The 14476-nt window shown below is 37.2% G+C and overlaps 1 protein-coding gene across 1 annotated transcript; it reads left to right on the top strand.

Moving 5' to 3' along the window:
* Window positions 1-361: 361 nt before the first annotated feature.
* LOC113333083 (stress-associated endoplasmic reticulum protein 2-like) lies at window positions 362-2212 on the top strand. Its single transcript, XM_026579576.1, has 3 exons — window positions 362-494; window positions 1273-1429; window positions 1882-2212. Exons 1-3 carry the CDS (start codon window positions 492-494, stop codon window positions 1926-1928), a joined length of 207 nt encoding a protein of 68 aa, XP_026435361.1. The 5' UTR covers window positions 362-491; the 3' UTR covers window positions 1929-2212.
* The last annotated feature ends 12264 nt before the right edge of the window (window positions 2213-14476 follow it).

Raw genomic sequence — 14476 nt, 5'->3', positions numbered from 1 at the left:
TCGCGCTGGACTATAGGTTAATCCGGTCGGATTTGGTGGACCAAACATCAAATTTCTAATTTTTAAGAGTACATCCGCATCCACTTCAAAATCCGTCGTATCCTAAAAATTGTATCGGCATCCAATCCACTAATTAACGGGCCCGACATCTATCCGCAAAATTACAATTATACCGGATAAAAACCACGGATTTTTGGGCCAAATGCTCACCGGTGAGCTGAGAGAGGGCCACCTTTCAAGTCCACAAACGAGGTCATGGCCTAGCACGTTCAATTCACTCCTACTCCTTGTCTCTCGGGAAGTCGCGGTTTTTAGCCTTTGGTCAACGATAGCCGATATATCTAAAATAACGCCCGCCGTTACTTACTATTTTTCTTATTAAAACCAGGAAACGCGGGTTTGATTCTGCATTGACCCAATCTGAATCTCCAAAGCCTCAGTTTCTCTCCTTGTCTCTGCAATTTCTTCGTTACGTCCGTTCTTGCATTAAGATGGTAATCAGTTCCTCCTCTCTCTCTGTTATAATTTGATTGATTATTGATTTGCTATCTTGTTGTTTGATTTTGGCTTAATTTCGTTGAATTTTGTTCATTGATTGATTTTAAATCGTACTTTGTAAGTACACCTTTTTCTGAATCTCAGGATTAGATTAGTAATGTTCTTGATCTATTTCTGAAATCAAGGGGTTTTAATTTGTTCAATTTTGACTTCTTTTTCGTTTTCACTCTATCTTTTTAGGGTTTATCTAGCGGTATTTATTCTTTGCTAGTAATTCATATTTACCAGCTGAACAGAAAAAAGAAAAAGCAGACTTTTTTTTAATCAGAGAACGGGGGAAAAAAAATTCTTACTTCGATCCTGAATAAATTTGGGTCTACATTGTAGGATCTTATGGTTAATTGTACCTTTAGAGGTTGAGCTCTTTGTTTCATGCGATTGATAAGGAGATGTACTAGTGCTAATGCTATAATGTCCTTTATTCGCCTTGTTGTAAACACCTAGTTTTAGGGACAGGATTTTGAATTGTCTCATTTTGTTTTGTTTAAGAGTTATCTTTGGCTATATCTGTGGTTCAACCTGTATTATGCTTTATAGTTTTGTTCAATGGTAATTATCTTGAATCATACCCAAGAATTCCATATTAATGAATATATGTTTTGGGTGAAATGGTTTAAAGGTCCCTTAATCTTGCATGTAGTTATTGTTATTACAGTTTTTTTTATCATGAAGTTGTTTCATTCTTCATGTACTTACAATTTTTCATGCTGACAGACGACTTCAAAGCGCATTGCCGATAAGAAAATTGCCAAATTCCAGAAAAACATTACAAGAAGGGGATCAGTTCCTGAAACCACTATTAAGAAAGGGTCTGACTATCCAGTTGGACCCATTGTGTTGGGCTTGTTCGTCTTTGTGGTCATTGGATCATGTATGTCACTTCAACCCATTTAACATCTTTTTTTGTTGTGATCCTAATTTTTTTTTGTGATTTTGCTTCATTTTATCTTAGGTTGCTTAAGAGAAAGAGCAAGTGTTATAACCTAGGATGAAATTTCACCTTTCTCATTTGTACTAGTTGCTAATATTGATTTGCTACTTGTGTTCATATCAATTTTCTTTGTGCTAAGAATCTATTCCATTGTGCGTTCTCCTATGTAGCATTGTTGTCGGTTAATTATGTGATCACAGTTTGAATTATATTTTCATTCCAAATTTTGGAATACACCATATAGATTGTGTTTGCATTATTTTGTTTCCAGTACTTGTGGATCTGGGCAAGAATGGCAGCTCAATTATCAAATCATTGCAGACAACATGCATTTATGATTTTGATCTGTTTCTATATTTGGTTAATATTCTTTTTTATTTCTCAATTTGCAGCCCTGTTTCAGATAATTAGGACGGCAACAAGTGGTGGGATGGCATGAAGCAATTTTGACTAATTTGGCCCACATGGTAGTAACAATCCAGGGTTTGTTAGAAAGAGAGGTCAGAGTAACAGCTTAAATGGTGCTTGCATTTTTTAGTATGAAAGTGACTTGCATTTCCGTGATGGTATGTTTGTTGTGGTTTAGTTAGAATGTTCAAAAATCAGTATTGTTTTTCTTTTTACTTAAATGTGTGTTGGCACTCCCTTGTTATACATTAGTTCAAAACAATAAAAAGTAACTCTTATCCTATGGACGTGTGTAATGAATTTTATCTCTCTCTCTCTCTCTCTCCCTGTGAACCCTGCACTACATGAGTGCTGTCCTCTTGAGTGGTGGTACGGAAATCTTAGATCTAAACATATATGCTCAGTACGTTCCTTCTGTTAGTCTGTGATAGGGTGCTAAGTGAAGAACACTTGACTCTAATACAAGGCTGATGAGATAGCTTACCAACGCGGAAAGGTTTCATGGATAGTCTCAGTCAGGGTATCCTCGTGCAACCTAGCCCAATAATATGACTCCTTCCTATTTAGATGCTTGTTCAGTTAGGTTGTTGCTCAATTAATCTTGGCCTTTTTTCTGTTACCTTAAAGAATTTGGGTAGTTGAGCAGGAACCATAATCCAAGCCCATGTGTATCTTTTTCTTTTCGGCTGTTGTACTGTTGTTGTTGTTTGTTGATTGATCTGTTCAGCTATAACAAATTTGTGGTATCCATTATCCCATGCATAATGCAGTCTGACTTTTATAGATGTGACTGGTTTATTGAGCTTTGAGTAGTGTGGGCACTGTGGGGTGTTTACTGCATGGACTTCTCCTGTTGTTTTTTTTCTACTTTCTTTCTGTTCTTTCCTTTTACACATTTTATTTAGTATATATGCAGTATTTTTCAACTCAACTCTGAATGATCAGAATCCAAGCCCCTTTTCTGTTATGACCCCTTTATACCCTTTTTACCTTGTTAACATGTTATCTACGTTCATTACGAAACTTCTAAACTTAAACAGAAGAACCATAGTCCACTCCTGTACTAATCTTCTTGTAAACTTCTAAACATAAACAGAAGAACCATAGTCCACTCCTTTACTAATCTTCTTGTTAGTTGTTACCTAGTATTTACTATTACAGGGGGACCCCTCAACATAGAAATGGGTGGGGAGAGAAGATTGATACTTTGATGGGGTAGATAGCCTTAAACCCTAAAATAGTAAAACAGAATTCTAACCCCAAACAAGAGTTAAGATCAGAAGACAAACAATAGCAACAGAAGTAAAATTTAAACCATTGAACCTTCACTGTCATGGACAGCCTAGCTCTAGCTCTCGTGTTGCCCCCCGTGTTCTGCATCAAATTTGAAGTTTGAACCCTAAATGAAAAGAATAGAGTGGTGTCTTTTATAATTCATTCCACTCTATAATGTCTCTTTATTTTACCTTTTTTTTCTTTCCCTTTTCAATTCCACCATTTTACAACAATAAGAGCACTTCTTTTAAAACTTTGAAAACAGCCACTAGCCTAAAGAAAGAAAAAGAAAAAGAAGCGTGAGACTAAAATAATCTTGTAGGTTCCTTCTTTATAAACCCTATAAGCTAATTAAAACATAAAAATCTCAGAAAAGGTTAAACAGAGAAAGAATTTAAATAATAGTAATCGCTAATATATGCCTTAAGAATCAGAAGACTTATATAACGGTAATGTACTACTTTATGCTGTTGTTTGTGTGCCGATCAAACATTGACTGGATTGCAAAGGAACATTAGTGACGATGCATCTCCCATTCTATCTCCCAACCTCTCATAGAAATCAATTGAAAACAATGAAAGGGAGAGTTGCACTTCTTCTCGGGTCCTGACGGACCTTATCACCCGCATGGAGTTACCACCATTGTAGAATTCTTTGGTGGGTCTGGAGAGGCGATGAAGAATGGGGCGTAAACACACCATATACAGTTTTCGATATCCACCCAAGGCTAACACAACCGGTCTGATATCAGATGGAGGAGGATAAACATGTCGAAAACAAAGGTTCTCCCAGAGCGAGTCGTATCGAGATATGTTGCACCATAGTCTGCACACACAAGCTGATACACCCAATGAACGATCATCTAAACGTTTTAGTATTTCAACTAAGATGTCTGGGTTATCATTGATATTGAATTTGAACTTGGACTTGAACTTGTTGTTGTTGCTTGATTTCTTCTCTGTTACCTTCATTTCTATGCTGCTGCTGCTGCTGTATGCTTTGCTGATCCTAGTCTGTTAAGCCGTTGATGAAATGAATGAGAGAGAAGTTGAGTTGTGCAGTTGTGTTGAGCTCCAGGGAGAGAGACAGAGGAAGAGAGATGCATGAGTATTTGTAATGAAGTAAGGTGAAGTGAAGTGAAGTGATGAATGGGATTTGACTTGAGAGCAGTATAGAGGAGAAAGAATTGTGGGTATCGAGAGGGAATGGGAAGAAGCCAAAGAAAAAGTTCCAAGGTGAAAAAAAAAAACAACTCTTGAACCGATGCTCATCTCTCCTCTCTCTTTCTCGTTCTTTCTTTAATGCCTTTAGTGTTCTCAACTTCATATTTATTTGTTTCGCTTTTGTGATTTGTCTCGTATAGTAGGTTTAAACAGATTTTACAGGTTCTATAGTTTTTATTGTTGTTATTCATTCATTTTGTAGCAGCACAAGAGAAGCTAAGCCTACTTGACTGAACTTTGCTACTTGTCTATTGCATTTATCATTTACAGGCTCTTAAAGTGATGGTGATTGAGATTTTAAATACACTGTAAGATTCAGTACTGTAAATTAATCCAGCAAACCTAACACATTTAAAATCCCAGCCATGTTGTAACCATCATTGAATTTGCACTGTGTGAAATCAGTGAATCTAGTACTTCGCGGTTGAACCATTACCGGAGTGGGTATAGGACTCCGGTCATCTTCATACACATGCAGTAGATTACATCGACTGTTAAACCAGCAGCGAGAAGCAAAATCTTGAACTCAGTGACTGGTTAATTTTTTAAGGCTTGGATGTTCGACTCTTAGAACTAGATAGCCAACTACTTTCGTTTGAGTGTTTGTGATCACAAGTAATTTAGCCGTTGCCTAGCTAAGCTAGTCTGGTTAAAAACTAAGACAAAATAGGACCCCACTTTTGGGATTCGGAGAAGAAGAATCTATCGTCTCATGAGTCATGCGGAAAGCTAAGTAAAAATGTAATCACATTCGTGATGATGGAAATTGACGATGATGTAATAAGCTTGGGTTTATCGGAGTCTTTTGGAATCTTACTGCAAAGACAATTCGGATAACATTTTAACTTACTGTGTGGGTCGTGGTAAAAAGGGAGTAGTCAAAGGCCAAAGGGGTTGTTGCGAGTCTGGCCTTTGAGAGATTCCAATCAATGTTTATAACGGTGCAACATGACAGCGCTACAGCGCCCCGCACGACGAGTCTGGTCTTTGAGAGATTCCTAATGACATGCATCGTGCTACCAATCACTTTGAATTTGTTCCCCAATACTTCTGCACTTAACCCCCTAATTATATGTATGATTATGTTTAGTCAACAAAGGCACGGAGAAAGCATTTAGGATTCACGTAAATAGTTAACGGCACTATTAATTTGTGAGGGTAGGACCAGAAAAGCATTAGCATTTTGGTGTTTGTTTTGATTTGACTCGGTGGAGTTGAATTTTGGCTTAATTGGTACGCAAAAGAGAAGCCTAAAACACAGTGAAAATCAGTCTTCGAGGAGGTATAGATAGACGTAAGGGAAACAAACCACTAAAATCTAAGAAATGCAAAGTAATGGGGATTCGAAGTTGACGTTAGATCTCTAAAGGTTCTTGGGTCTAGTAACCCCTCCCCTCGCAATGCCCACCGCCCACCACTCTTGCCTAGAGAGACTTTTAGATGGAGAAAAGATATGAGGTCGAGTTGGGGTTGTATTTGTGTGTGTTGGATTTGTTTAGTTGGACATATTTGAATTCCCTCCTCGATTCTGTGTGAAAGCATATTACAACAAGAACCACTGTGGTGCGAATCAATTACATCAGATTAAGTTAATCAAGTACGCTAAATTGCACATCATTCTTCATTCATCCCTCCACTTTTGTTAGCTTCTTCTTGTTTCCATGCTTTTGAATCTCCACGTACTTTAGTTGCGGTTGTGCTAATAATAATGAGATCATTACTTTTGCTAGTTAATTACTCTGATTGAAATTAAAATTATTTGCCAAAAAACAACTAGAGTATTATTTTCTGTCAAACCTTAAAATAACCTTAAAACATAAGACCATTTATCCAAAGGATTTGGTAGATATGTACCAGTACACTAGAAATATAATTTGATTAACATGGTTTGGTTTGAGATTAAGCAATCTCACTAAAGAAAGTAAAGGAATCTCCTGATGATTATAATACACAAAATTGGTTAAAAAGATCAAAATTAACAATTCCTGGGTGAAAAAGACTTGTACATTTTGATACTGTTTAAATGGCCAAAAATTAAAAAGATACTGTTCAAATGGACAAAAATATAAAAATAGCCAGGATGTAACCAATTTCATCCTACCAATTTTCAAATATTTTTAAGATTAAACCGCGATGAATCTAGTTTCATCCTTACTAAAAAAAATTCGCCATTTCACCCATACTAATTTTTACTCGTCCATTTGAACCATGTTTTAAATTTTTTTGGACAAATGACCTATTTTCCGATTATAATAAGGTTTAAGGATCATCGAGCAATGTGTGTTTTTTTAACCTTAATCATTAATTTCTTCTTACCACAGGATTATTGCACGGATTAATGTAAATGTTGTAAAGGTGGTGACAGGAAATTTTTGTCACATAGATCTCCGTAAAATAAATACATTGTCAAGTCAAACTGTCCATATACTTCAGTCTTGACTGCCTGGAAGCAAAAATTGACTACCGAGAAGTAGACAGTCAAACCTACTCCAGTACTTTCGATGGGAGGAGAATATATCATCTGATTTTGGGTTAGCGTAGGGTATACCAAAGGTTTGAGAAGAGGCTTAAGACCATATATTTTAACGGAGGAAACAATGATTTTCATGTGTTTAGCGTAATAATAACTTGGTGCTGAATTTTGACGGAAGACACGATAATTTTCAACGTAAAAATAATTTGGTGTTGACGAGTTTCGAAGTCAGGTCATTGATATCAATATCATCACCCAGTGACTTTACCATTGTATTACAATGACATCGGCATTCCATAATAATGGTAAAATAGCTTTGAGAGCAACTTCGAGTAAGCCTGAATCCAGGCTTGAGCTTAACTTCGAGTCTTGTCCTATAATTGGATGAATCCTCGTATCCATTTTGGTTTACATGAAGTCGCGTCTCAGTAAGGCTAAATAACATCCTCGTCCCTAGATAAGCTGAGCTGAAGCTTCGTCTCGTCTTTGGTCGAAGCCTCATCTCTGTCATGGCTTAGATGAAGCTTCGTCTCGGTAAGGCTTAACTGAAGCTTCGTCTAGTTTTGGTTGAAGTCTCGTCTCGATAGGGATTAACTGAAGCTTCGTCTCATCTTGGTCGAAGCCTCACTTGGCTTAGTGGAAGCTTCGTCTCATCTTAAGGCCTAGGGCCTAGGCTCGTGCCTTGTGAGTTTTGAAGGTCAAGGCATATTTACGAGATCTAAGTGCGCCCTTGACTAAGTAAACGAATCTGGAATAGACTGCGCGTTTTCAAATGACCATTTAACGCTGGGTAAAAAAAATTACCATCTACAGTAGGCTACGACGTAAATCTAAAAATAACTAAGTAAAATTGAGTCATGAGGTAGATTTGGATCAACGTAGCAAATATCGAGTCATAATCAAAATTTGGATGAAAAAGCAAGTTTGGGCTCAGGGTTCAGCCACAAGGCAGATTTTGGACCACAGGTCGAATTTAGGATTGCAATAGCAAAGTTTAGGTTTTAGTGCAGATTTAGAGTTGCTAAGCAAAATTTAAGGTTCCATGCCAAATATATCGTATATACCACAGGTTTCAGGCATAAAACATTTTAGACCACTTGATGTAAATTTTGGGTCATGGTAGTATAGTTAACTGACCATGCAGAATGTTTTGGTTCACATGAAAAAAAACTAATGAAGTAACTTTTCAATTACCAAGTAAATTTCGGTTGTAGAATAGATTAGTAGTCATAGTGATAAATTAAGTTTGCTCAGCAAATTTGAATCACATGACCGATTTTAGGTCGTAGTGTCAGTTTCTAGTCATTGATGCAAGATTAGGCACGTAGAAAATTATGGGCCAAAGTGGGAGATTTTGAATCACGAGCTAATTTTAGGTAACAGGGTTGATTTTGATTTGCGTGAGTAGTTTTAGGTTACATTCAATGTTTGACAGTTCTTATCGTGTTATAACACACAATTTTTGGTGGCCGGTGGTCAATTAGCGGAGTTTGTGTTACACTGAAAACTTACGGTCACATGAAAAATTTTGTATCACGTGAAAAATAAATAATGAGGTATTTTTTAGTCCACATGTTATATTTGGGGTATAAGCACTTGGCAGATTTTAGGCCACGAGACAAGCTCTTGTAGTGCAATTTTTTAGCATTTAATTATCGTGTCTGTATATGAGAAAAAAAGGGAGAGCGTTATAAAAGTAAATATGATTGAAGTTGTTGTGAGTGCATGATGCTGATTACGAACATTCTTTGCATAAACCAAGAAAATGGTTGTTCAAGGGATGTTTTAATTGCAAACGAAGAGATAAGGTTAGTTTAGGGAGGAAAACTGGAAGAGGTGATATTAAAAATTTTAGTTACTGAGAATTGCAAACGAAGAGGCTTTGATAGAAATTCTATAAAAAGATATTGTTCGTTGTGAACTTGTTATTTTTCTCTTGTGTTTAGAATGATCGAGAGTTGGTCTATTTATAGTTCTGCAAAATCTTAATATCTAGTTGGCGAGATAAGGCTGGCGAGTAAGGATAAACACCTCCTCCTTAATCTAAGTAATAACTAATGAAAAAGCGGGGGTATAACAACCACACCCAATAATTCGTTCGGAAATCTGTATGGACTAAACTCCAATGTAATTCCGAGAGCACCAACTTAAAAGCGAGACTCAATCAAGAATTATATTAAAGAGTTTTAATATCTTTCTCAATACAGTCAGCAAATCGAACAGATAGAAATATGCGAGCCTGATTGATATGAGAAATAACTTGGACGGTATCAAAGACCAATATCCAAGTGTCAATCAAGTTTTATCCAACAGACAAGGTTGGACTTATCAACTGATTGAACTACGCACAACCTGTGATATTTCAATTATATAAACAAATATAATGCGGAAAAGAAATAACACTGACACTAGAAATTTTGTTAAAGAGGAAACCACAAATGCAGAAAAACCCCCGAGACCTAGTCCAGATTTGAAAACCATATTGTATTAAGCCGCTACAGACTCTAGCCTACTACAAGTTAACTTCAGACTGGAATTTAGTGAGCCCTAACTAAGTCTCACACTGATTAAGGTACAGTCCTACGCCTCTAAAACCAAGCTGGATTCTGCGCACTTGATTCCCTTAGCTGATCTCACCCATAACTAAGAGTTGCTACGACCCAAAGTCGAAGACTTATATACAAATCTGTCTCCCACATATATGTTTATTCTTTATTCAGTTTTTGTTTCGTCTTTTGATAAATCAAGGTGAATAGGAACCAACTAATAATCCGTTTTTACACTCCCGAAGAGCAGCCTAGAAATATTAGTCACCTCACAATAACCAAACTGATTAACAGGAAAAGTTATTGCGGAATCACAAGAGTCTGAGACGAAAAACTGTCGTGATTACTTTTTATATCTTAACTATCGGAGATAAATCTCGAGTAAATCTTAATGAATATAAAACTCAATACGGTAGAACAAGTGAGATCAGAATACACAACTACAGAGAAAATATTTAGAACTGGATTCACGAATCCCAAATGAAGTCTTCAAGTCGTTAACCTATAACGGTTTTGGAAAAACCTAGGTTAAAGGAGAATCAACTTGATAGGTGTTGTAAAACACCTAATTTTATATCAATGTTTATGCTTTCTTTGCTATTATTCTTGTGAATTATGTATATTATGTTTAGTTTTGAGTTACTAGGTGCAATGGAGTCATTATGGGCAAAAGAAGGACGTATTATTTTCTACTTGGAGCTTTGGAGATAGCTACAAATAGGGTTTGCTTTCGTTTTATTTTTCATCTTCTTCAATTATTTTATGATTATGATTATGATTATGATGAACTCCATTATTATGAGTAACTAAACTCAATTATTGGTTATGGGATAAAAGTTGATTTCCAACATGTTATCTGATTCAATGAATTAGTTTTGTCTCAATACTTTATTGTTTATGTTTCATTATTAATATTGTCATATGATTTGAATGCTAGTTTGTTTGAGTCCGGAATCAATTAGATTAGTCTTCATATCTATTGCTAGATTAGGGTTTTCAATGCGAAAAGTTGTTTATCCCTGATTCTAAGTAGCATAGTGCCATTATTACTTGTAGTGATACATCTTTATAATAGCATATGAATCATAACCTTTGTTAAAACGAATTAGTGCTTTTACACGTTTTTTTTGCATTGATTAGTCTTATTTCATAGAACTTATTGCTCTTAGGGAGTTAAATTTAATTGTGCTTTTACACTTTAGGTTGCTTTCTAGGTAGATTTCACAATAGCATCTTTTAATGTTGTTTGTGATAAAATCGGGAAATAAACGGGATACTCTTGCGATCAAGATATCCTAGGAATTTTAGTAAATGAGAGATTAAAATTCCAATTCTAGTCATTGATAAAAATACATGTTTGTGAATGATACTATCCCGTGACCAATATCTTCTCCTTATTGATTATTACAATTACTTTTTTGCTTTCAATTAATTTTATTGCTTTGTTTATTTAGATAAAACAAAAAAAAAACCTTGGTTACTAAGAAACTGAAAATTGATAACAACAAAAGCCTCTCTGTGGGAACAAACTCTTTCTTATCACGTACTATATTTACATCTAGTTGAGTGAGAAAGTGAATTATATTTGCACGGCTGACAACCGGTCAAATTTTGGCGCCGCTGCCGGGGAGGCATACGGCTTGTTATTAAGTTTTTAGTTTCTTATCATCATTTCTGCTTTCATATTTGCTTTTTGTTTTCTTGTCTTGTTTTTCACTTGTTTGAGAGAATTGTTTTTAGGTACCTAATCCCTGGCTTCTAAAGATTGGAACTATCCAAGGTGCGGGATAGTTACTCGAAGAGGCACAATACTCCAACCAAGTCAAGACACGACGGAAGAACAAGAGTTAGAAGTGGAAGACGCATTACAACTAAAAGAAGAACAAGAGGTTCCATTTGTAGAAGAACCACTAGTTGAAGAAGAAGAAGAAATGGGTGATGCAAATCGTACACTCAAGGACTTGGCTTCTCATAGGCTTGATGCACAACGGTGGTGTATTGAGACAAACTCAACCTTCGAGATCCAGCCGGGGTTGATTAGAGAGTTACCGAAGTTTCATGGCATGGCGAATGAGGATCCAAACAAGCATCTCATGGATTTCCACAACGTTATCATGGTTATGCTTCCACCGGAGACTAATGCGGATGGAGAAATGTTGAAAGCTTTTCCATTCTCTTTGGCGGACAATGCTAAGGAATGGTTGTATTATTTACCATCCGGAAGTGTCACTACATGGAACGGGTTGAAGAAACTCTTTCTAGAGAGGTATTTTCCTGCGTCAAAGGCTACTCAAATTCGCAAAGACATTTGTGGGATAAAGCAACACGTAGGAGAATCTTTGTATGAATGTTGGGAGAGATACAAGAGATTGGTGGCAAGCTGTCCACACCACCAATTTAGTGACGTGATGATAATACAATACTTCTACGAAGGTATCCAACCAAGTGATAGATATCTTCTTGATGCAGCGGGTGGTGGAGCTCTAGTGAACAAGATGGTGTCCCAAGCTACCGAGTTGATTGAAAGCATGGATGGAAACTCGCAACAATTCTACACAAGAGGTGAACCAATGGTTAGGAGAGTGCATGAAGTTACGGATTCATCATCACACCGTGATCAAAGGATGGATAACATGGAACAAATGATGTAAAAGATGGCTGCGGTTATTTTACCTTCATATGGTGAAGAATTGGAGCAAGCTAGTGCGGTCTTTCCAAATCAACAAAGACGGTATGATCCCTACTCTAACACTTACAATCCGGGATGGAGAGATCACCCCAACTTTAGCTATGCAAACAAGCAAGGCGCGGTTCAACAACCTACATTCAACCGTTCGGGTGGATTTCAACCACAACAACAACAATTCCAGCCGCAACAACAACAAGTTCAGCAACCACAACAATCAATACAAAATCAAGGTTCCAATATCGATGCAAAGCTTCAAACTTTTATGCAAGGCATTTCTACCATGTTTAAGGAAAGTCAACAAGAAACTAAGAGTGCTATCAAGGAGTTGCGGACACAAATGGGCTCCATGGCAATTGATATTAACAATTTGAAGGCACAAAATAGTGGGAAACTCCCTTCTCAACCTATCAACCCAAAAGAGGGTGTCAATGCTATTACGTTGAGAAGTGGTACACAACTTGTGCAACCCGAAATTACTGATTCGGGCAAGGTGGAAACACCAAAGGAGCCGATTTTGGAGGAAAAGAGGGATGAAATTCCCCAAACACCCGAGGTACCTATTCCTAACTCTAAAACTCCGGTTTCTATTTATGTTCCTCCTTTACCTTTTCCTCGCAGATTTGCAAGCTCCAAGAAGGCGGAACTAGAAAATGAGATTTTAGACGTTCTAAAGAAGATCCATGTGAACATACCACTCATTGATGCTATCAAGCAAGTTCCCAAATATGCGAAGGTGTTGAAGGACTTGTGTACCAATAAGCGAAGGCTCAAAGATAATGAAGTGCTAAGTGTGGGGGAGAATGCTTCGGCAATCTTACAACACAAATTCCCACTGAAATGTAAGGATCCCGGTAGCTTTGACATTCCAGTCATGATGAGTGCTAAAAAGTGCATATTTCTATATATTTTTCTTGGCATTTAACTCATCTTTTGTGCATTAATTCTACATTTTATCCCATATTCTGTATTTTCTTTGTTTTCAAGAATAAATATTTTTATTAATTAATTTTGCATTTTTAGGTAATAAATAAAGTTTGGATGAATAGCGGAGCGGAAAAGAGCAGAAATGCGGTGAAAAGCCGGGAGGAATTACACAAGGAAGCCGCGAAGAATGTTGTGCACAAGACCAAAAGGCTAGAAGTGGGCTTGAAGAGGAAGAATTGTTCTTAAAGAAGATATGGGCTTGGCATACCCAAGGCCCAAAACCCTCACCCAAATCCAATTCCTATATCCATACCCGTTTCTCTTTCTAGCCGTCAGATTGGATCATCTCAGCATCCTACGGTCGCTTCATCGTCGTGCATCAAAGTCTGAAGCTCCTGTCAAACACTACAGCACCTAACTCCATCTTGAGACGTCAGTTTCGTTATATCGGGCATCCAACGGTCGCTTCCCGCTTCCTTCCATCTCGCCGTTAGATCGATCCATCATCTTCGCATCCAACGTCTCATCCTCGCTGTTCATCAACAATTGCTAAACCCACTCAACACCCTAGCATCTAGGTTTATAACCCAAAACCAAACAAACCCAATCCATTTTCCATCGAGCCATCTCCTTCTTTCCCTTTCTCTTCAGACGCCATACCACCACCATTTCCACCACCTGCTCCGCCACCAACTCTCTGTCACCACCTCAACCATCATCATAACCACCACGTCCATCAAAGGAACCTAATCCCATCATTTTCCCTTCTCCTTAGCCACCTATTTTCTCAATTTCTGCACGTTTTCTATCAGAAACCCTAGCGTGTAAAATTGGAAAATTAGGTCGAAATTGAGAAGCAATTGAAGCGTGGGGAGTATCAGGAGAAGAATTGGAAGCATGGGTGAGAGTTATCATTCGTTTTCAGAGAGTTGGTAAGGAGTAATTTTAAAACCCTAATTTACTGTTTATTTGGGGATTTTTGGGAATTGGGTGTATGAACCCTAATTATGTAAATTGGGTATAAATAGGACTTGTGGGTGTTGTTGTAGAGCCATGCCTGGATTAGCCAGAGCACCACCTTAGAGGCCTGGACTAGCCAGTGCTCTCTACTGTTACTTCTTGTTTAATTTCAAGTTCAGTAATTTCAATTGTATTTGTTCACCATGTCTAGTATGTTCTAATTACTCTTGCTAGGGTGTAGATGAAACCCTTAGTCATATGTTGAGAAAATTTCTGTTCAATTTAATGTTCTTATGATGTTCACTGTTGTAGGATGATTACTAGCTAAAGCATTCAAATGCACTTGTAATGAGTTGTACTATGAGAAGACAGTTCATGCTAGGAGTGAATTAGATAACATAGCTAGAATTATTATCCATTTTATCCTGTTAGGGATGATAGTTAGCTAAATTGATCAAATGAACCTGTGATAGGCTGTACTGTAAGAAG

Source organism: Papaver somniferum, chromosome 1 (genome assembly GCF_003573695.1).
Source record: "Papaver somniferum cultivar HN1 chromosome 1, ASM357369v1, whole genome shotgun sequence".
In the NCBI taxonomy this organism is placed as follows: domain Eukaryota; kingdom Viridiplantae; phylum Streptophyta; class Magnoliopsida; order Ranunculales; family Papaveraceae; genus Papaver; species Papaver somniferum.
The sequence above is the reverse complement of the archived record's forward strand: the minus strand, read 5'-3'. Positions and strand labels throughout refer to the sequence as shown.